General features: G+C 43.6%; 1 protein-coding gene across 1 annotated transcript; it reads left to right on the forward strand.

Annotated features, from left to right (window-relative positions):
• The first annotated feature begins 2,892 nt into the window (after positions 1 to 2,892).
• LOC124039741 (serine/threonine-protein kinase PRP4 homolog) lies at positions 2,893 to 23,038 on the forward strand. The gene is made up of 15 exons (XM_046356039.1): positions 2,893 to 3,044; positions 3,602 to 4,828; positions 5,004 to 5,162; positions 11,330 to 11,491; positions 11,586 to 11,667; positions 13,475 to 13,682; positions 18,261 to 18,328; positions 18,505 to 18,598; positions 18,858 to 19,005; positions 19,391 to 19,528; positions 19,739 to 19,892; positions 20,145 to 20,259; positions 20,367 to 20,518; positions 20,663 to 20,749; positions 21,067 to 23,038. The coding sequence occupies exons 1-15, from the start codon at positions 2,986 to 2,988 to the stop codon at positions 21,268 to 21,270; spliced, it is 3,057 nt and encodes a 1,018-aa protein (XP_046211995.1). The 5' UTR covers positions 2,893 to 2,985; the 3' UTR covers positions 21,271 to 23,038.
• The last annotated feature ends 908 nt before the right edge of the window (positions 23,039 to 23,946 follow it).

Raw genomic sequence — 23,946 nt, forward strand, 5'->3', positions numbered from 1 at the left:
CCAATCAGGCCCTCATGGAATGGAGTTGCCCATCCCTGTTCTGTAGACAGGTGTGTGCCGTTCTAAATCATGTCCAATCAATTGAAATTTCCACATGTCCAATCAAGCTGTATAAACATCTCAAGGATGATCAATGGAAACAGGATGCACCTGAACTAAATGTCAAGTCTCAAAGCAAAGGGTCTGAATACTTATGTAAATAAGGTATTTCTGTTTTGTATTTTTAATAAATTAGCTAACTTTTCTAAACTTTTTTTGTTTTGCTAAGTCATTTGGGGATTTTGTGTGTAGATTGATGAGGAAATGTGGAAAAAATGGAAGGGGTCTGAATCCTTTCCAAACTCTGAAAACATTACATTTGCCTCTGGCACATCTTCCATTTGCCAGGTTGTGAACTTTTATGTTTCTGTGTTACCACTCTGCAAGGGACTTCCATGTTGCAATGCAGAACAACTCAAGGATGCTTCCAAAATAACACCATTTATGGCTACAAACTAAAATGCCACATGCAGACAAATCTTGCAGGCTACTTTTTGAATGTCTTTAGTTACTCTACCAATAGTCATGTGCTGGAAGCAAGCTACAATAAATGTGGACAACTGCTAGTCGAACATCTCATTCCAAAATCATGGGCATTAATGTGGAGTTGGTCCTCTCTTTGCTGCTATAACAGCCTCCACTCTTCTGGGAAGGCTTTCCACTAGACATAGGAACATTTCTGCGGGGACTTGCTTCCATTCAGCCACGAGCATTAGTGAGGACGGCACTGATTAGGCCTGGATCGCAGTCGGCGGTCTAATTCATCCCAATAGTGTTTGATGGGGTTGAAGTCAGGGCTCTATGCAGGCCAGTCAATGCTTCTACCCTGATTTTCGACAAAGCACTCCATCCGACGCTTGGCATTGTGCATGGTGATCTTAGGCTTGTGTGCGGCTGCTCGGCCATTGAAACCCATTTCATGAAGATCCCGACGAACAGTTCTTGTGCTGACTTTGCTTCCAGAGGTTGCAACCGAGGACAGATGATTTTTATGCGCTACACGCTTAAGCAATTGGCAGTCCCGTTCTGTGAGCTTGTGTGGCTTACAACTTCGCGGCCGAGCCGTTGTTGCTCCTAGTCATTTCCACTTCACAATAACAATAACAATCCTTACAGTTGACCGGGGAAGCTCTAGCAGGGCAGAAATTAGATGAACTGACTTGTTGGAAAGGTGGCATGCTATGATGGTGCCACATTGAAAGTCAATGAGCTCTTCAGTAAGGCCATTCTACTGCAAATGTTTGTCTATGGAGATTGCATGGCTGTGTTCTCGATTTTATACAGTTGTCAGCAACGGGGTGGCACGTAGCCTAGTGGTTAGTGTTGGACTAGTAACTGAAAGGTTGCAAGATCGAATCCCGAGCTGACAAGGTAAAAATCTGTCGTTCTGCCCCTGAACAAGGCTGTTAACCCACTGTTCTTAGGCCATCATTGAAAATAAGAATTTGTTCTTAACTGACTTGCCTAGTTAAATAAAGGTTTAAAAAAAAAAAACTGGTGTGGCTGAAATAGCCAAATCCACTCATTTGAATGGGTGTCCACATACTTTTGTATATTTAGTGTATCTATCAATCCGGTGCTGCATAAAGATCTTTATAAAATGTGTTATGCTAGAATGTGGTTTCCTTGGTCTGTACTTTCCCTTCACATAGCCAATGACTGCCTGTCTTTCTCTACAGCAGCATTACGACTGAAATGTCTGACATGACGGTTCTCATTGAAAATGTGATGGAGTGAAATAGGTTTCATGACAGCACGAAATGCCATTACCCATGTTCAACTGAATGTGCCATCTTCACTTTCTATTTGTGAATATGAAGTGAATAGGGCTTAGGCTGCCTTCTGGCCCATACGACCAAGGTGTAATGGGGTGCTCTTCTCATTATGAATACAGTGTAAATTAAAACTGTCTTGTACAGTACAAATCACAACAAGATGCCCGACATCTAGTTATTCTTATTGTGTTATTTTTTATTATTACTTTTAATTTGAGCCTACTTGGTATATTTTATTCTTCTTGAACTGCACTGTAGGTTAAGGGCTTGTAAGTAACATTTCCATTTTTACAGTTGGACTTTTGCCTATGTAGATACATTGAAACAATGCACTCTATTTATTTAGACTATAAATACAAATGTTGCACAAATTCATTGAGAAAGTGGAAGAAGCTTTGGATGGTGGGGGTGGAGGATGAATGATGCCATTCATTATCATCTTGGGACTTTGGGGGGGGGGGGGGGGGCAGCTCTGATATTTCCCTCATGCTTAAAAACTGACCTGGAGATGGGATTTTTGCATGCGCTACAGACAGCTATATCGGTCCTCTAATAGAGGACTAGTAAAGGCCCAGCGCACCACTTTGGGGGGGATCCCAAAGTACGATTATATCTATTTTTTTATTCTGATTTTTCAGGGGGTGCTGAAGCACACTCAGCACCTCTACTTCCCGCGGCTATGGGTATACCGGTCTATAATCTCTACAGACTGTAACTGTACTGTGAAGAGGTAAAGAACGTTTCTCTATGGTAATCTTGTTCTGCTCTTTTAGGGTGATGTTAGTTCAGAGAGGCTGTAAAACATACATTTTTTTTTTCAGAGCGGCTGTAAGAGAGACGGAACTTTCCAAAGTGATTGTTGAGTGACAGAATCCCCAGAGTGGAGGGAGTGCCTGAGAATACCCTGGTTTTAGGTTTTGCTTTTAAACTATGAATAACTATAGCTGGGAATAGACCAACACTTGTCGAGAAATTTTACCAGCCACTTTCCCCTTGCCACTGTCAGCATTCTCTCAAACATCAATGTCCCCTAGTGGACAAAATTATACTTTTAGCGCTTTCAGTCAACCCAGTACGTCGCGGCTGCTGTAGAGGGCAGAAGTACAGTTTTTTTGCAGTTGTGTGTACTGTGTACAATACATTGAAGGAAGAAACACCCCGGCTGAGGAAAATGGCCGATGTAGAGATGGATATCGCGTCTAGCAGAATGAATAACGGAAACGAGCACGTGTAAGACATTTTAGAAGATTAGACGACCATGCAACTTATTTGTAGTACTTTCACCCGATTCAGTGATTTTGGCAAGTCGACGTTGTCGTCGGTGTATCTGTTTTGTGCAGCGTTGAAACAGTATCAGGCTAGCTAAATAGAGCTAGCCTGCTAACTCTTAGCTATCCCAGTGTTCGAAAGGCTTTGCTGACATGTTAAAAAAATGTCTATATCGAAACCATACCATAAACCAATCAAACACGAGTGTCCTAAAATGCAACTTAACATTCCAGTTAACTCGCTAACTATCTGGCTAGCTATGCTTATTGCATACGTAGCTAAGAAGCTAACGTAGCAAGCTAGCCATTGTTTGCTACAGTAGCTTGCTAGCGCGTTAGCTAGCGGTCAGCTAACTAGCTGACTTGGCGGTCAAGTCGGGAAGCAAGGATAGCTAGCAGTTACAGATTTTGTTTGCTGTGTTAAAAGTCATGTTTTGGACAATTTATGTTGTAGCTAGCCATGTTACAAAAAATGGTTTTGGTTTTAATTATATATTTTTACCAATCTTTGTACCTTAGGAAAGAAGATTTGGAGAGCCATGACAAGAGTGGGAGTGAGGAGGAGAGTGGTGAGAATTCAGAAGAAGAAGAGCGGGAGGAGAAAGAAGTCGGGGAGGGGGAAGCAGAAACTAACGGTGAAAAGACAGCGAAGGTGTCCAAACATCACAGCAGTGGCAGCAAACACAAGAAGAAGAAACACAAACACCGCAGCAAGCACAAAAAACACAAGCACCCGTCTGAAGAGGACAAGGACCGAAAGCGCAAACATCGACACAAACACAAGAAACACAAACGTAAAGATGGCTCCTCTTCTTCCGTCCCAGGCATCAACAGCGCCTCCAGCCAGAGAAAGACTCACATCTCCCCTTCATCTGACGACAAGGCCTTATTGGAGGAGTTGGAGAAACAGAGGGCCATGATTAAAGCTGAGCTGGACAGCCAGGTGATGGAGGGGGGTAAGGTGCAGTCAGGCATGGGCCTCATCCTACAGGGTTATAACTCTGGCTCTGAGGAGGGAGACGGAGAGGGCAGGGTCCGGAACGGGGAGCAGCGTCAGAAGGGCAGTATGGGGAAACCCCCCTCCCCCAGGGGTAGGAGTGGTAAAGCCAGACGGGACTCCACAGAAGCCAGCAAGTCCAGCTCTAAGCGCCACAGTCGGAGCAAGTCCAAGGAGAGGACAGGCAAGGAATCCAAGTCGGACAAAACAACCAAAGGCAGCAAAGATGTAGCCGCCAAAGGCCGTGGCCGCAGCAAATCAAAAGAGAGGAAGCGTTCCCAAAGCGGGGGCAGGTCCAAAGAGAGAAACAAGAAGTCTCCTTCCCCCTCCAGCAGGAGGGCAGAGCAGAGGAGCGGCCGCTCAGACAAACGCTCTTCGCCCCAGCCTGACGACAGACCAAACACGGAGCGTGGCAGCCGGAGGTCCAGATCACGGGAGCGTCCAGGGCGGTCGGAATCAGAAAGAGAGCGAGACAAGAGGCCGACAAAGTCACCTTCCAAGGATGCTTCGTCAGGGAAAGAGAACCGCTCTCCCCACAGGCGAGGAGGAGGAGTGGCCATTAGCCCCTCGAGGAGACGCAGCGCCTCCCCACGTCCCACCAGAGACTCCCAGCAGGCATCCGCTTCAGCTTCCACCTCCAAACAGGGCTCTCCTTCCAGATCAGCCAGGTCCCCAGCAAGGAGAGGCCGCAGTCGCTCCCCAGATGCCAGGAGGAGGGATGCTGACAGACAGGGCTCCTCACCACTCCGGTCTGTTTACTATGGATTAACCTGCAGTTCACCCCCTTATTGTCCTATACCAAACAACAGTAGTGGTCTGTACATGGCATGGGCAACTATTTGAGGGTGCATACTGTTTTAGGATGGGGCATTAAGAATGTGCTGCTATCCACTGATCTTCTAAATTTTATATTCTCTCCCACAGAAAGCGAATACGCCCAGAAGCAGGGCCAGGGGGTAGAGCGAGGTCACGGGAGACCAGCCCCAGAGGTGCTCCCCAACGTCGCAGGATGAGCCGCTCACCCTTCAGAAGAAGGTCCCCCTCGCCCTTCCGGAGACGGAGCAGGTCTCCAATGAGACGCAGGTGAGATGGGACAAGCTGAAACTTGTGGATGTGCTGAGCCAAATTAAATCTGCAGGGTCTTCTTCAAGCCTCCAGAAGTTAAGATGATGCCTGTAAATAATTGCTTTTGCAAAAGCTAACATGCTGACCACACCGCTCGCGTCGCGTGCACTACAAAATAAATGTACACATACATGTTATTTAATCATTGCACCCACACTGCTTGCGCATGCCAATGAGCGTCTGCGTTGCCAAGCGCTAAAATAGAAGTCAGTTCTATTTGTGACGCTGAACGCAAGACGCAAGTCCTGCCTCTCCCATCTCCTCATTGGTTTATAGAAGCAGATACCTACGTGCCATCTTGTCATTGGTTATACCCACATGGGTGATTAAAAAATTAACTTCGGTCAGTATGTCGTGGTAATACACCTATGAAAATTAGATGCCAATCGTCATATAAAGTCCAAAGAAGAAAAAGCCTGGAAGGAGGAGAGATGACTAGAAACAATTCGATTGACCGTTTTACAGTTGAAGTCAGAAGTTTACATATACTTAACAAATTGTTCAACCACTCCACAATTTCTTGTTAGCAATCTATAGTTTTGGCAAGTCGGTTAGGACATCTACCCCGTGCATAACACAAGTAATTCTTCCAACAATTGTTTACCGACTGATTATTTCACTTATGATTCACTGTATCACAATTCCAGTGGGTCAGAAGTTTACATACACTGAGTTGACTGCCTTTAAACAGCTTGGAACATTCCAGAAAATGATGTCATGGCTTTAGAAGCTTCTGATACGCTAATTAACATAATTTGAGTCAAATGGAGGTGTACCTGTGGATGTATTTCAAGGCCTACCTTCAAACTCAGTGCCTCTGCTTGACATCATGGGAAGATCAAAAGAAATCTGCCAAGACCTCAGAAAAAATATTGTAGACTTCCACAAGTCTGGTTCATCCTTGGGAGCAATTTCCAAATGCCTGAAGGTACCATTTTCATCTGTACAATCAAGTATAAACACCATGGGACCACGCAGCTGTCATGCCGCTCAGGATGGAGACTCGTTCTGTCTCCTAGAGATTAACGTACTTTGGTGCGAAAAGTGTAAATCAATCCCGAACAACAGCAAAGGACCTTGTGAAGATGCTGGAGGAAACCGGTACAAAAGTATCTATAGCCACAGTTAAACAAGTCCTATATCGACAACCTGAATGGCTGCTCAGCAAGAAAGAAGCCACCGCTCCAGAACCACTATAAAAAGCCAGACTATGCTTTGCAACTGCACATGGGGACAAAGATCATACTTTTTGGAGAAATGTCCTCTGTCTGATGAAACAAAAATAGAACTGTTTGTCCATAATGACCATCGTTATGTTTGGAGGGGAAAGGGGTGGCTTGCAAGCCGTAGAACACCATCCCAACTGTGAAGCACGAGGGTGGCAGCATCATATTGTTGAGGTGCTTTGCTGCAGGAGGGACTGGTGCACTTCACAAAATAGATGGCATCATGAGGTGGGAACATAATGTGGATATATTGAAGCAACATCTGAAGACATCAGTCAGGAAGTTAAAACTTGGTTGCAAATGGGTCTTCCAAATGGACAATGACCCCAAGCATACTTCCAAAGTTGTGGCAAAATGGCTTAAGGACAACAAAGTCAAGGTATTGGAGTGGCCATCACAAAGTCCTGACCTCAATTCTATAGAACATTTGTGGGCAGAACTGGAAAAAGTGTGTGTGAGCAAGGAGGCCTTCAAACCTGACTTAGTTAAACCAGTTCTGTCAGGAGGAATGGGCCAAAATTCACCCAACGTATTGTGAGAAGCTTGAGGACGGCTACCCAAAATGTTTGACCCAAGTTGAACAATTTAAAGGCAATGCTACCAAATACTAATTGAGTGTATGTCAACTTCTGATCCACTGGGAATGTGATGAAAGAAATAAAAGCTGAAATAAATAATTCTCTATTCTGACATTTCACATTCTTAAAATAGTGGTGATCCTATCTGACGTAAGACAGGGATTTTTTACTCTGATTAAATTCAGGAATTGTGAAAAACTGAGTTTAAATATATTTAGCTCTGGTGTATGTAAACTTCAACTGTATGTGTGAATTAATTGTCGGAGTAGAGGACCTTGTGCATTTCAGGTAAAATAACAACTCAACGTTTACCCAAGGACAAATTAGCTAGCAACAGCAAGCTAGGTAAATAGGACAAATTAGCTTGCAACTGCAAGCTAGCTAGCCATAAATGTTTTTAATGCTTTTCGACCTGTCCCCAAATTAATATAATTGGTTCAGAGTTTGTCTTGATATTTCAACCTGCATGTCGTGATTGTTTGGTGTGGGACAAAAATCAATTTGCGCACGTTTGTTTTGGCTATGGTGTAATGGGGATCCTAATAAAATACTAATAGTATAATATTGTATTACTTTTACAGATACTGGATCTGTGTAGCTAATTGCAATTATTGTCATCAAATAGGAAGGCAATGCTTTCTGTTAAGTTCATGTTTTGAATATCCCTATATTTCTGTTACGGGGTTATCACTCTGTTATTAGGGCATCTGCGCAGGAGTCTCGGGGTAGATGAACCTGTCCCGAGTGCAATGGAAACCATGTAGTATGCTATAATGGTTTAGTAAACGTTGTTAAACTGGAACCTTGGCGTTGTCATTTCAAGTTTACATTGTTAGCAGAGGATGGCTAATAACTACAATGTGCTACCTCGGTTCGACAAGAAGAGGTCATATGAAAGATGGAAACATTAACTTGGAATCTGGACGTGAGTTACTAATCTGGACGAGAAAAAGCAAGCACGTGCGGTGGTATTATCGCTCGAGGGAAGAGCGAGAGATGTAGCTCAGTTGGTAGAGCATGGCGCTTGTAACGCCAGGGTAGTGGGTTCGATCCCCGGGACCACCCATACGTAGAATGTATGCACACATGACTGTAAGTCGCTTTGGATAAAAGCGTCTGCTAAATGGCATATATTATTATTATTATTATTATTAGATACAGCACTGGAAATATCCGTTGAGGATTTGAACAAGGATGACGGTATTTGAACTTTGATTAGAGCAGTGGATTCTGTGTTTCTTAAAGAAGAGAGAGACCGTAACCATGACAGTGTTACTAGGGATATTTCTGTTGCAGTGATGGACTACATAATTGATTTCCAACAGAGGTACAATAAGATGCGCAAGTATGACATGGTTCTCCCGGATGCAGTGTTAGCTTTCAAGTTTCTAGATACTGCCTGTCTGGATGGTCGGGAGAAACAGTTGGCTTTGACTGCTTGTACTGTGGTGACATTTGCGTCAATGAAGTCGGCACTAAAAATACTTTTGGGTGAAAAGATGTCTGTCGCGCCAATAACAGATGGAATGCGAGTGATTCAGCATGTTACACTGACCAACAACCAGAAGAGGGCGCCATTGCCCGGAACAAATCCACTAGACAAATATGGAAGGAGATCAAAATGTGCCATTTGTCAAAACACTTACCATTGGGTTAAACTGTCCTCATAAAAATGAACAAGTTAAACTAACAGAGGAAAATGTATACAGAGAGAGAGCAGTGTAACAGTACACTGTTTTCAAACAAATCTGATGCTGAGATCTTTATAGTTGAATCCTTAGGATTGTGATTGATACTGCATGTACACGCACAGTGTGTGGTGCAAAATGGCTTGATAGATATGTCAATGAACTAAATATGAAAGAAGTACAAAATATGATTGACACACCAAGCAACAGCTTTCCAATTTGAAGATGGGAGAATCGTCCATTCTAACGAGTTGAAATACCAGCAAAAATTGGTCAGACTGTGTTACCTTGAAACAGAGGTGGTCCCTACAGATATCCCCTTACTATTAAGCAAAGCTTCCCTCAAGAAGGCGGGGGCTGTACTAGACATAAAATATGACAAGGCATTGATGATTAAACAACCAGTGACCCTTGGAACTTACTACCTCATACCACTATTGTGTAAACATTTTAGACATCACGCATGTAAAAAAAGAGATTCTGACAGTCACAGAGAACATGAACGCAAAGGAAAAACACAAAGTATTGTTAAATACATGGACAGAGAAAGTGGTATTCCACATACAGCAACCGTCATTGGACGAGCGGGAAAAGCCAAAGGAAAACACCAGAACTGCTACAACTTGCAGTACTCTGACCCAGCTACACTTTCTGGTACAACAGGGTCAGCTGACCTGTCACTTGTAGATAATCACAGAATTGAACCAATGGAAAATCGAGAAAAAAAAGGAATGACATTCAAAATGATGTACTTGAAACAAGGATGTGTCATTTGACTCAGCTAAGCTAGATGAGCTCAGTAATTGGAGGAAAAGTGGAGTGTTTGAGGAAGTCAAAGACATTGGCCAAAAATGTGTCTCAACAAGGTGGGTGTGTACCCTTAAAGAATCCTTAACTGGAATAGTGCCAAAAGCACGTCTAGTGGCTAGAGGTTGAGGCGCTGGCTGCTAAATAACTCCCAAAAGACTCGCTGACGTGCCTCAGAGTCACTCAGATCGCTGATGACCGTGATCTGCCAGAAAAAATGGAACCTTCACTCCATAGACATCAAATCTGCATTTTTGCAGGGAACGGAGCTGTCAAGGGACATTTACATTTGACCTCTGTCCGTCTGAAGCTAAGAGCGAAGGAACACTGTAAACTAAAAAAGTGTGTATGGCCTGGCAGATGCATCACTCTACTGGTACAACAAAGTCAAGGCAACAATGCTGAGTACAGGTGGAAACATGTCACAAGTGGATCCTGCAGTCTTCTATTGGCTTGATCAAGACTGCAATGTGACTGGAGTACTTGCCTGTCATGTTGATGACTTCATCTGGGGTGGCTCACAGACCTTTGCTACAACTGTGATTCCACACCTCAAAGCTGTTTTTTCCAGGTTGGCCGTGAGGAGCATGGTCATTTTTATGTTGGCATAGAGTTTATTACAGTTGATGGAACAATACTGTAACAGGAAAGCTATATCAAGAATCTTCAACCTATCCACATGGATTCTTCAAGAGCCGTACAAAGGAATTCCCCTCTCTGTGGAATTGAAGCTGATAAATTGAGGTCAAAGATGGGTCAAATTCTATGGGTTGCTAGACAGAGTAGACCTGATGTAAATGCTTGATGGCTGCAACTTGGCATCCAACACAAAACACGCCGCTGTACAAACTATTCATGAGGCAAACAAAGTTGTTCGTAAACTGAAATCACAACAGGTGACTAAAGTTTCAGCATGTTGGAAAAGATGACTCTGAAACGAGTTGTCTTCAGTGATGCTTCCCTAGGGAACCTTACAGATGGAGGCACACAAGGTGGACATCTAATCGTGTAAAGGGATGAAGGAGGAAGATTCTCATCTGTTGGCAGTCAAAAAGGATCAGATGAGTTGTCCGAAGCACGCTTGCTGGAGAAACACTTGCTCTTGCGGATGGAATGGACAATGCCATCTTTCTTGCAACTCTGTTCTCAGAGTTTACCACTGGTGAGACAAAACGGCATATTTTACCTGTAGTTTGTCACTGACAACTACTTCTTAGTTGATGCTGTGAAGTCAACCAAGTCTGTCACTGAGAAAATACTTTGTCTTGAGATTAGCAGCATCAAGGAAATTATTTGTGGTTGACCACAAAGGACCAGCTTGCTGACTGTCTGACTAAAAAGAAGCATCCAGTCTTGTGCTCCTACAGGCTCACAGTAATGGAAAGTGGCAGCGTGAGTAATACAAATAAAAACTCTTACACAACCCATTTGTAATGAGGGACTTGAATAATACTTGGACATTTATGTTGTTGAAGTTTTATCTTTAAAAAAAGTGTGAGATTGTGAAGTTCATGTTTTTAAGTATCCCTATTTTTCTGTTATTACGGAGCTATCACTCTGTTATTCAGGCACCTGCGCAGGAGTCTCTGGGTAGATGAACCTGGCCTGAGTGCAATGGCAAACATGTAGTGTGCGAATACGGTTTAGTAAACGTTGTTAAACTGGAACCTTGTCGTTGTGTCATTTTGAGTTAACACTGTCATGGTAGTGGTAAGATGGTTTCCTTACAGATTATGTCTGGTTCTAGTGATGAAGCTTTGGTGATGTCGGAGTATGAGGCTCATTGACCAAGGTTGTCTAAATATTTTCTATGTTGTGCGCTGCAGGTCGCCAGAAAGAGACAGATACGGCCGTCTCAGACAGTACGGCCGGCGCTCCAACTCCCGGGACCGGGACAGGAGGAGGAGACATGGCCGGGACGAGGACAAGTTCAAGGGCAGCCTCTCTGAGGGCATGAAGGCCGACAAGGAGTCCTCCGAGGAGGAAGTGTGAGTAGAGGGTGAACACCCACACACAAACAGACCAATGCTACACTACAATATGGTAATTATCTGGGTGATTGTGGGTTAATTTTGTTACCAGGCTTGAGGACTTTGACGGTGAGGAGGTGGATGAAGAGGCCATCATAGAGCAGCGCCGGCAGCAGCGACTGGCTATCGTCCAGGTCAGTTCCCCATCCCTCATCCAGGGCTCCAGACTAACATTTCTCCCTGATGGCACAAACTTTTTCAGTTTGTGGCATCACGCAATAGAAACATGAAGTAATCACTTATGAAGTAATTCAGTGTTTTATTAAGAGGTCTAATAGGCTACTTAGATGGTATTACAGAAATAAATTGTTTCATGTAACACGTCCATGCAGGAATGCATGAATCGAGATATTTTGATGTGCAACCTAGTCCAGTGATTTTCATGAGTTATATTTAACTGTTAATACAGGACTCAAGAATTTTGTTTTGTTCAACAGAGATGTATTTGACTACGTAGACTCATTTATTTCGTGCTAAATGACCACCTAATAAGTGGAAACTCAAACGCATTAGCTAGATTGCTAACTCTAAACAGAATTGGTGTCCACGGGCCCATAAAAATTCGTAGTCTTCAATTAATTTCTCATTAAGTTTTAAAACGTCTTAAATTCAGTTTGCAGAGGTCTTTAAAAAATGTGACGGAGATGACTTCAGTGTTTCCGTTATATTGTGCCGGTGCTGCTTAATTGTTCCACCGCAGCAGAAAAAACATCAAATAATACTTGAGATCCACTTCCTAGGTTTTCGAGAGCTATCCAGCCATGGGCACCTCTGTGTGTGTGCACATTAGGGCTGACCCCATTTAATTGACTGTTTGGTCGATAAGCTGATGGTGTACCGATCATTTTTCAGTCAAATCAAATCAAACTTGATTTATCACATACGCCGAATACAACACCTTACCGTGAAATGCTTACTTACAAGCCCTTATCCAACAGTGCAGTTCAAGAAGAGTTAAAAAAAATATTTAACAAATAAACTAAAGTAACACAATAACATAACATTAAAAAGGCTATATACAGGGCACCAGTACTGAGTAGGGGTGAAGTGACTGCATAGATAAACGGCGAGTAGCAGCAGGGGGGTCGTCAATATAACAGTCCAGTGGTCATTTGAATAATTGTTCAGCAATCTTATGGCTTGGGGGTAGAAGCTGTTAAGGAGCCTTTCTGGTCCTAGACTTGGCCTTCTGGTACCGCTTGCCGTGCAGTAGCAGAGAAAACAGTCCATGACTTGGGTGACTCAAGTCTGACAATTTTATGGGATTTCCTCTGACACCGCCTATTATATTGGTCCTGGGTTGCTGGAAGCTTGGCCCCAGTGATTTACTGGGCCGTACGTACTACCCTCTAGCGTCTTCCGGTTGGATGCCAAGCAGTTTCAATACCAAGCGGTGATGGAGCCAGTCAAGATGATCTCATTGGGGAAGCTGTTGAACTATTTGAGGATATCAGGGCCAATGCCAAATATTTTTTGCCTCCTGAGGGGAAGAGGTGTTGTCGTGCCCTCTTCATGACTGTGTTGGTGTGATTGGACCATGATAGCTCCTTAGTGATGTGGACATCGAGGAACTTGAAGCTCTCGACCTGCTCCCCTACAGCCCAGTTGATGTGAATGGGGACATGCTCGGCTCTCCGTTTGTGAGGTGAGGTGACCATGTCGAATGGGCAGCTCGCACAGATGCGGCCAAATACAAGTCGCTAAATGAGACTACATGGTTGTCTGGAGCCCTGATCATCACATCTGCTGTTGAACTGTACATAGATGTTGCATGGATCCCCAGCCCAGTTTTTCATATTTGGCTACTACAATATAGGATGTTTTCTGATTTGCCTTTTCATTATTGAAATTGACCCCCTCGAAACCCATATCTTGTTTTTACTTAATTCCATTGTTGTGACCACTCTATACCTGGCACTACCTCTCTCTCTCCCTGTGCAGAAATACCGTGGCGGCAACGAGGACAGCATGGCATCCATGGCGTCGGAGCCCAGCAGCCCGCAGAGCAGCACACGGAGCCGCTCGCCCTCGCCAGACGACATCCTGGAGCGTGTGGCGGCCGACGTCAAGGAGTACGAGCTGGAGAATCTGGACACGTTTGAGGAGAACATCAAGGCCAAGCAAGGCCTCATCACGCAGGAGAAGGATGGTGAGTAAAGGGATTCAGGTTGGGAGAAAATAAAGGGAATATAGGGAATAGGGTGCCATTAGGTCTGCTCTGTATTGCCGTCTCAGAATATTAGCTCATATGCGATGTGCAATTTGGGTGGGTCATCTTGGTGCTAACTTTTTATGTTTTTAGTTTATTTTGAAGTTTACAGGTGTTCATTAGTAATACAGGTTGTTTGCTGAATGTGCCCGCATTAGCTGTAACTGTGGCCGTGTCTAGACTTGACAGTTCATACAGCTTTAGTATTCTGATTATAAAGTTCTGATCATGGAATGTATCTTCAACTATATTTTAAATGTGCGTACTGTGTCCACAGTGTGTCTGGATTCCCTTTTCCCGCGCTATATTCAGACTTTATTTAACGAGGCAAGTCAGTTAAGAACACATTCTTATTTTCAATGACGGCCTAGGAACGGTGGGTTAACTGCCTTGTTCAGGGACAGAACGACAGATTTTTACCTTGTCAACTCAGGGATTCAATCTTGCAACCTTGCGGTTAACTAGTCCAACGCTCTAACCACCTGCCTCACGAGGAGCCTGCCTGTTACGCCATGGTAAGTTGCTAGCTGGCATTAAACCTACCTTATAAAAAACTCAATCACTAGTTATAACTACACATGGTTGATGATATTACTAGTTTATCTGGAGTGTCCTGCGTTGCATAAAATCGATGCGGTGCGCATTCGTGAAAAAGGACTGTCTTTGCTCCAACGTGTACCTAACCATAAACATCAATGCCTTTCTTAAAATCAATACACAGAGGTATATATTTTTAAACCTGCATATTTAGCTAAAAGAATGGTTAGCAGGCAATATTAACCAGGTGAAATTGTCACTCTTGCGTTCATTACACACAGTCGGGGTATATGCAACAGTTTGGGCCACCTTGCTCATTGCGAACTAATTTGCCCGAATTATGACATAACATTCAAGGTTGTGCAATGTAACAGCAATATTTAGACTTAGGGATGCCATCCGTTAGATAAAAAGAATAAACGTTTTGTTTTCAAAATGATAGTTTCCGGATTCTACCATATTAATGACATACGGCTTGTATTTCTGTGTTATGTTATAATGAAGTCTATGATTTGAGCGATGGTAGGCACCAGCAGGCTCATAAGCATTCATTCAAACAGCACTTTTGTGCGTTTTGCCAGCAGCTCTTCGCAATGCTTCAAGCATTCAAGCTAGTTAGCGGGGTGCGCGCTAATAGCGTTTCAAACGTCACTCGCTCTGAGACTTGGAGTAGTTGTTCCCCTTGCTCTACATGGGTAATGCTGCTTCGAGGGTGGCTGTTGTCAATGTGTTCCTGGTTCGAGCCCAGGTAGGAGTGAGGAGAGGGAAGGAAGCTATACTGTTACACTGGCAATACTAAAGTGCCTATAAGAACATCCAATAGTCAAAGGTATATGAAATACAAATCGTATAGAGAGAAATAGTCCTATAATTCCTGTAACTACAACCTAAAACTTCTTACCTGGGAATATTGGAGACTCATGTTAAAAGGAACCACCAGCTTTCATATGTTTTCATGTTCTGAGCAAGGAACTTAAACATTAGCTTTCTTACAAGGCACATATTGCACTTTTGCTTACTTCTCCAACACTTTGTTTTTGCATTATTTAAACCAAATTGAACATGTTTCATTATTTATTTGAGGCTAAATTGATTTTATTGGTGTATTATATTAAGTTTAAAAAGTGTTCAATCAGTATTGTTGTAATTGTCATTATTACAAATAAATGTAAAAAGAAAATCAGCCGATTAATCGGTATCAGCTTTTTTTTTGGTCCTCCAATAATCGGTATCGCCGTTGAAAAATCATTATCGGTCGACCTCTAATAACAAAACAAAAAAAACTGATGACAGAAGCTAACTAGCCAGCTAACCTCTCGCTAGCTAGCAATCAATGCTAAAGGGATTACACATGGGTCGATATAACTCCAGTCAACTTCTTATATTTATTGGCTAGCATTTTTGAGGTAGTAAACACATTCCTCTCACACTGTATGCACTTTTGATAGCCTGATTGCATATAGACTGAGGAGAAATCCACACACAATGTATCCCAGACCACCTCCCATACCATCTGGTCAGCCAGATCTGAACAAAATCGGACCCGCAAAAAAAGTCAACATCAACGGTGAAGAGATGACTCTGGGATGCTGGCCTTCTTGGCAGAGTTGCAAAGAAAAAGCCATATTTCAAACTGGCCAATGATGTCTGTTCTTTTACCCATCTTAATCTTTTATTTTTATTGGCCAGTCTGAGATATTGCTTTTTCTTTGCAATTCTGTCTAGAAGGCCAGCATCACGGAGTCGCCTCTTCACTGTTGACGTTGAGACTGCAGTTTTGCAGGTACTATTTAATGAAGCTGCCAGTTGAGAACTTGAGGTGTCTGTTTCTCAAACTAGACACTCTAATGTACTTGTCCTCTTGCTCAGTTGTGCACCAGGGCCTCCCACTCCTCTTTCTATTCTGGTTAGGGCTAGTTTGCACTGTTCTGTGAAGGGAGTAGGACACAGCGTTGTATGAGATCTTCAGTTTCTTGGCAATTTCTCGCATGGAATAGCCTTAATTTCTCAGAACAAGAATAGACTGACGAGTTTCAGAAGAAAGGTCTTTGTTTCTGGTCATTTAGAACCTGTAATCGAACCCACAAATGCTAATGCTCCAGATACTCAACTAGTCTAAGTTTTATTGCTTCTTTAATTAGCAAAACAGTTTTCAGCTTTGCTAACATAATTGCTGAAAGGTTCTCTAATAATCAATTACCCTTTTAAAATTATGAACTTGGATTAGCTAACACAACGTGCCATTGGAACACAGGAGTGATGATTGCTGATAATGGGCCTCTGTATGCCTGTGTAGATATTCCATAAAAAAATAGCTGTTTCCAGCTACAATAGTAATTTAAAACTTTAACAATATCTACACTGTCTTTCTGATCAATTTGATGTTATTTTAATGGACAGAAATGTGCTTTTCAAAAACAAGGACATTTCTAAGTGACCCCAAATGTTTTAATGGTAGTGTAACTATTCAGACCATTTACTCAGTACTTTGTCGAATCACCTTTGGCAGCAATTACAGCCTCGCCTTTTTGGGTATATGGTACAAGCTTGGCACACCTGTATTTACGGAGTTTCTCCCATTCTCTGCAGATCCTCTCAAGCTCTGTCCGGTTAGATGAGTGTCGCCGCGCAGCTTTTTTCAGGTCTCCAGAGATGTTCGATCAAGTTCATGTCCGTGCTCTGGCTGTGCCACTCAAGGACATTCAGAGAATTCGTTCATCTTTCCATTGATCCTGACGAGTCTCCCTGTCTCTGCCGCTGAAAAACATCCCCACAGCATGATGCTGCCACCACCATGCTTCACAGTAGGGATGATGCCAGGTTTCCGCCAAACGTGACGCTTGCCATTCAGGCTGAATAGTTAAATCTTGGTTTCTTCAGACCAGAGAATCTAGTTTGTCATGGTCTTTTAGGTGCATTTTGGAAAACTCCAAGTGGGCTGTTGTGAATTTTACTGAGTTGCTTCTGTCTGGCCACTCAACCATAAAGGTCTGGAGTGTTGTCCCCTTCTGGATGTTCTCCCATCTCCACAGAGGAACTCTTAAGCTCAGAGTGACCATGGGGTTCTTGATCACCTCCCTGACCATGCCCTTCTGCCCCGATTGCTACGTTTGGCCCGGGCGGTCAGCTCTAGGAAGAGTGTTGGTTCCAAACTTCAATTTAAGAATGATGATGGCCACTGGGTTCTTGGGGACCTTCAATGTTGTAGAAATGTTTTGTGCTTCAACACAATCCTGTATCTGAGCTTTAAGGACAAGTCCTTCGACCTCATGGCTTGATTTTTGCTCTGACATGTACTGTCAACTGTGGGGCCATATATAGACAGGTGTGTGCCTTTTCAAATCATGTCCAATCAATTGAATTTACCACAGATGGACGGACTCCACTCAAGTTGTAGAAACATCTCAAGGATGGTCAATGGAAACAGGATGTACCTGATCTCAATTTCAAGTCTCATAGCAAAGGGTCTGAATACATGTAAATAAGGTGTTTCTGTTTATTATTTTGTAATCATTTGCAAAAATGTATTTTTTTTATTTGCCATTATGGGGTATTGTGTGTAGATTGAGGATTTTCTTCAAATCCCCCTTTTCAAAAATAGGGAAGAAGGGGTCTGAATACTTTCCGAATGCCCTGTAAGTGTCAAGTGTAGACACTGCCTTTGGCAGACTGGGCTGTGTAATCTCATGTTTCCTCCCTTCCCCTTCCTCCAGGGCCCCTCTCTTATAAGATGTGCTAGCATTGCCAGGGGATACAGCGCAATGGCTCTCTCTCATGTTTGACACCTTTGTCTCGTGTGGTAGAAAGTGGTGACGTTACACATATGACTAACATTGACCAAATGCGGAGTTGTAAATTAGTCTGGTTCCCCAGTGGTCAATCATTTCACGTCATATTTTTGGGCCGTAACATGTGCCGGTTGAAGCATGTTTCCGTTAAGTGTACTAAATTTCTCGTTTCCTCCCTCTGTCTGTCTGTCAGGACCCAAAAAGCCCTCGGCCCCTGATATGTTTACGGAGTCGGACGTCATGTTTGAAGCAGCCATTGATGTAAGTCTTACAGGAGCCTCACTCTCCTCCACTGATCTCCAGCCATGTTTATATCTCTGATCTTTAGAGTGCTACTCTGGGCTAAACATGCAAGCCCATCTTCTAAGTGATCTGTCTGTGGCAAGTAGTTCATTATGCGAGTGTGGTTGAATGTTTGGTCATGTTGGTCTACACAGAGTGCCAGGATGAGAGCAGCAGGTGTTGGGGGGAAGGACTTCAAAGAGAACCCCAACCTCCGGGACAACTGGACTGATGCAGAGGGTTACTACCGTAAGTGCCCTTGACTGGACACACTCTTACAAATGTTACAAATTCATCGATGAAAGGCTGCTGAGCTTTTCGCTCTCTCAATCATCCATGTTTGCAAACAGTCCATGTCGTCTTAGTATTCCGCTGTGTATGAGTGCAGTCCTTTTGATTTCACTACTGGTTAATAGTGTTATTGGAGGCCTAGTAACTGGATATCTCATTGAGAAAATAGCCAAGACTTTCTAAACATGCCCCTCGTGTCTATCCTACTCTGTTTTAGGCGTGAACATCGGGGAGACGCTGGACAAGCGCTACGACGTGTACGGCTACACAGGCCAGGGAATGTTCAGCAACGTGATCAGGGGCAGGGACACGGCCCGCGCTGGACAAGATGTGGCCGTCAAGATCATCCGCAACAACGAGCTCATGTAGGTCCTCGGGCAGGCAGCCTCAGGACTCAAATGGCACCCCGTTCCCTGTGTAGTGTACTACTTTTGACCAGGACTCTGGTCAAAAGTAGTGCACTATGAAGGTATGTAAGGTGAACGAGCTAATTGTTAGTCACTCTGGATAAGAGAGTCTGTTAAAAGACTAATGGAGCCATTTGAGACGCATCCTGGTTCGCTCATGGTTTGGGGAACATATTGCCTTCGCCTCCACATTTGAATGTGCCCTCATTAGAAGTATTCTAGCAACGCCTATGTGGATCGCCCAGGGCTTTTTTGGAAAATATATATTTACCTCAATAGAACCTACCTAGATAAATAAACCAATAGATGCTGACCTTGCTGATTTTGTGTTTTGTGTCTCCAGGCAGAAGACTGGCCTGAAGGAGCTGGAGTTCCTCAAGAGGCTCAACGACGCCGACCCAGACGATAAGTTCCACTGCTTGCGCCTCTTCAGACACTTCTACCACAAGCAGCACCTGTGTCTGGTGTTCGAGCCCCTCAGGTACTAACTGGGAGACTACCACTACCGCACTGTGGCAGTAGTGGGAAATAGCAACCTATTCCTTTTTCTACTGCTCAACATTTGTGCACTATAAGGAATAGGGTGTCATTCCATGTCCTCAGTGGCAGGACACACCGCAATGTGTTTTGTCATCTAGCACACTTTTTCACTGGCTCTAACCCATGTCTCTCTGTGAAATGTGTGTCTCAGTATGAACCTGCGCGAGGTGCTGAAGAAGTACGGTAAGGACGTGGGCCTTCACATCAAGGCTGTCCGCTCCTACACCCAGCAGCTCTTCCTGGCACTCAAACTCCTCAAACGTTGCAGCATCCTCCACGCTGACATCAAGCCTGACAACATCCTGGTACGAGGCCCATATTATCATCACATGACTGTTACAACTGCACTGAGGCCGGGTCGTGTTCAACGGCACAAAATGGAAGAAAGAGGACAAACTGGGAGAGACTACCTGGATTTGTCCAATTAAAAAAAACGTATTTTCGCTTTGCGTTGAAAAATGTATTGAAGCGTTTTGCGATACTGTGCCGTAATGAATATGACCATGGCCTGAATGTCTCATCTAACAGTGCCTGTTTCTCGATCTCTCCCCTACAAGGTGAACGAGTCGAAGACCATCTTGAAACTCTGCGATTTTGGCTCGGCGTCCCATGTTGCAGACAATGACATCACACCGTACCTCGTCAGCAGATTCTACAGAGCTCCAGAAATCAGTACATTTTACTTTGAGATTGTTTGCTTATAACGGTTTAGCTGTAATAGAGCTCTCTGTTGTCCCTGCTTGGATCACAGTCCTCATGATGTCTTGTCTCTGTCACAGTCATTGGGAAGCCGTACGACTACAGCATAGACATGTGGTCAGTGGGCTGCACGCTGTACGAACTCTACACCGGCAAGATCCTTTTCCCTGGCTCCTCCAACAACCACATGATCAAACTGGCCATGGACCTCAAGGGCAAGATGCCCAACAAGGTAAACTGTCCACATTACTGGACCTGGCTGGTCTCTCCTAGCCTTAGTCTCTCTCTGTGTTAGATTTTGACAGGAAGTCATAACCTGAGGCATTGTACACTGTGCTGTAGCATACAGATGATGTAATGGTTCTTTTGTTCTCAGATGATCCGGAAAGGCCTGTTCAAAGACCAGCACTTTGATCAGAACCTCAACTTCCTCTACATTGAAGTAGACAAAGTGACCGAAAGGGTTTGTTTATGTTATACTTTTCAGCTGCTCAGTTGTTGGGGAAATTATCTAAGAAATGGGTTAAAAACAGCTAGATTTGCTGGGCTAGTCATGAAGGCTCATTCAGATGCTTCATATTTTTTGAATAGTTTCTCTCTGTGGTCCTCTGTAGTTCGGTAGTGCATGGCTCCAGTATACTGGGTTTGAACCCTGGGACCACCTGTATGTAAAATATATGCTTAAAAGCATCTGCTAAATGGTGTGTGTATATATATTTATTTATTTCCCTCCACCCACTCCTTCTCCATCCTCACCCCACCTCCCTCCACACAACACAGGAGAAGGTAACCGTGATGAGCACAATCAACCCCACCAAGGACCTGCTGTGTGACATGGTGGGTGGCCAGCGGCTGCCCGAGGAGCAGAGGAAGAAGGTCCTGATCCTAAAAGACCTGATCGACGGCACGCTGATGCTGGACCCTGCCAAACGCATCAGCATCAACCAGGCCCTGCAGCACCCCTTCATCCAGGAGAAGATCTGAACTCAGACCAGTCCAACAATCAACCAGGCCCTGCAGCTCCCCTTGATCCAGGAGAAGATCTGAACTCAGACCAGCCCAACCATCAACCAGGCCCTGTAGCACCCCTTGATCCAGGAGAAGATCTGAACTCAGACCAGCCCAACCATCAGCCAGGCCCTGCAGCACCCCCTTCATCCAGGAGAAGATCTGACCTCAAACCAGCCCAACCATCAACCAGACCAGCCTTGCCAGGTAGAAATACAAGACCAGACGCCCCATTGAGAATGTTATGGATAAATTGTTTCCCCTATTTTGATTATGATGGGTACGATAACCTGGTATGTTTTAATTGTAAATAAGTAAAATAGACATTCATGAAGAAAAAATAATTTTGATTTATCATAAACCCCACCCCCCTCCGGCGGTGATGCAGCAGTTATGGACTATTTCTATTTAGCTGGCATTGAAGTGAATGACATTAAAATAATAAAATTATTGTAAACATGTCTAATGCATTGTCGAAGTATCTGAGTGTAGGTCGGTTTAGAAATGTGTGTTGTGTACTAGTCGCATCAAGGAGATGCATCATCTTCAACGGTAACATTTTTAATGATCACCAACATTGCTCATTCTGCGACTGTGCATGCTTTTGAATGTGCACCCCTTCGTTGTGCTCTAGATGTGTCTAGCATAAGCCTGTGTACTGTTAATGCTCTCTGTAACCAGGTTTCCAGCCAACCTTTTTATCCGAGGAAAGTACACGTTAGATTCAAAAATGTCAAGAACTTTCCAAAATGTCTGCAAAATAAAACACCAGACAGGGTGGGATGTTTTTGTCGGTAAAATTCATTACGTGAGAAATGGCAGAAACGTTTTTGTTTGATGCTCCTTTCCTAATAAATGTAGAGGGTCTTATTCTGGTGACATGATTGATGCTTGACTGCCGTTTGACAAATACAAAATAATCTCACTTTTATCCATAATAATCTCATGTCGGTAGCCTAACCGCACTGTATCTGCAAGCTGTTGGCTAAAGCACACGTACTAAGACCAGAGCGGGTACATTCGCTATATAGTGCAACTTTTGTTGTGCCGAAAACCATCTGTGGAGTTGAAAATGTGATGGAAACCAATTGAACTTATTCTGTACATTTTAAATGAACTGCGCTACACCACGTTCAGCCTTTTATCTGGAACAAGTCATTTTGATGGAAATATCTCTGGTGGGGAAATGTGCATATTGTTTTTGTGGATTTTAGAATATTCACCAATTGGATGGTAACCTAGTGTGTGTGCGTAGCAGCATTGATGTCCCACATGATGGCACCACAATCTCCATTTCACAGGTCCCAGGCCTGTGCTTAAGGAATGGACTCAACAGTAGTACTGTACTCCCCTCGAACAATAAGACCGTTCCATTTCGAGGTCGGTCATTGTGTTATTTTACAGAACAGAGCAGCCCCACTGACTCCAACGGTTTCACACATTTCCTCCTCTCTCTCTGACACGGTCCTGGCTATAGGCTCTCAGATTTAAGTGCCTCCTGTATGATTCTTGTGTGTAGAACACAGAACAATGCGGGCCTGTGAAAGCCGCCACCTCGTTCTCCTCCCATGTTGTATATATTCCATTGTTGCCACAGTCTTTCTCCATGTTAAAGATTTTCATGTTTGATTTGTTTCTTTTCTCATTGAGGGAAAAAAATATTGTGATTTAAGCAAAGAACTGAGATGTGAAAGAGCACCTTCAGTGCACCACCACTTTTAGTAATAAAATATTTCCTATTCAATATTGTTCTTGTTCCTCTGTTCTCAAGTATATAATACAATACAAATGTACACCAGTGTAATTTCTATTTCCTGAATTAAGGTAGCCCAGTGGTTAGAGCCTTGGGCCAGTAACCGTAAGGTTGCTGGGTCGAATCCCCGAGCTGACAAGGTAAAAAATTGTCTTTCTGCCCCTGAACAAGGCATTTAACCCACTTTTCCCCAGTAGCCTGTCATTGTAAATAATAATTGGTTTCTTAACTGATTTGCCTAGTTAAATAAAGAATAAAATAATTAAGCATTCTAATTGAAAACATGTGCTGATGGGTATTTCCATTGACTCCCACTACCATTTGAGTCTGAGGCAGACTGAGGAGACATAGCTAGAGGCAGAGTCACGAAGAAGAGAACTGTCTTTCTAAAGGAGACTGGTCTTCAAAGCCAAAGACCCCATCTCATGTGTCCAGTTGGAACCATTTTTAGCTCTTCTCATTGCTGAATTCTTCTGTCGCTAGGTAGTAGGTACCCTTTTGAGAGTCCTCCATTTCCTCTGTGATTGCAGTGGTAAGAGCATTTAGGAAAGGGTCTACCCATCAAAGTCTCAATATCTAGTGGAAAGGCAAAATGATGTGAATCCCAGCTTTAGTTATGCCAAGGGCACCTAAAGGACTTGAAATGGATGCTGATGGGTTGGGTTGCCAATGTTAAAAGATTGGGTGAATTATGGGCATTGTGAAATGGCAGATGGTGAAGAGATCAATCTGAGAGATTCGGGGACTGATGAGCCATTACCTTTGATCTCTGGACTGGAGCCACAGAGAATCTACGGAGGGAAAACCGTTGGTCAAAATAAAATCTCAGTGCATCACAGAAGATTGGGGATTCACTGTATTTGCACATTTTGTTTATGTATACAATAAAAAGCCAAATT

The sequence above is a fragment of the Oncorhynchus gorbuscha genome, linkage group LG07 (genome assembly GCF_021184085.1).
Source record: "Oncorhynchus gorbuscha isolate QuinsamMale2020 ecotype Even-year linkage group LG07, OgorEven_v1.0, whole genome shotgun sequence".
NCBI lineage: Eukaryota > Metazoa > Chordata > Actinopteri > Salmoniformes > Salmonidae > Oncorhynchus > Oncorhynchus gorbuscha.

Coding starts and splice junctions, on each gene's coding strand:
- LOC124039741 (XM_046356039.1), top strand. CDS start 2,986: ATGGCCGATGTAGAGATGGATATCGCGTCTAGCAGAATGAATAACGGA. Junction 3,045..3,601: donor AATAACGGAAACGAGCACGT/GTAAGACATTTT, acceptor TTTGTACCTTAG/GAAAGAAGATTTGGAGAGCC. Junction 11,492..11,585: donor GAGTCCTCCGAGGAGGAAGT/GTGAGTAGAGGG, acceptor TTTTGTTACCAG/GCTTGAGGACTTTGACGGTG.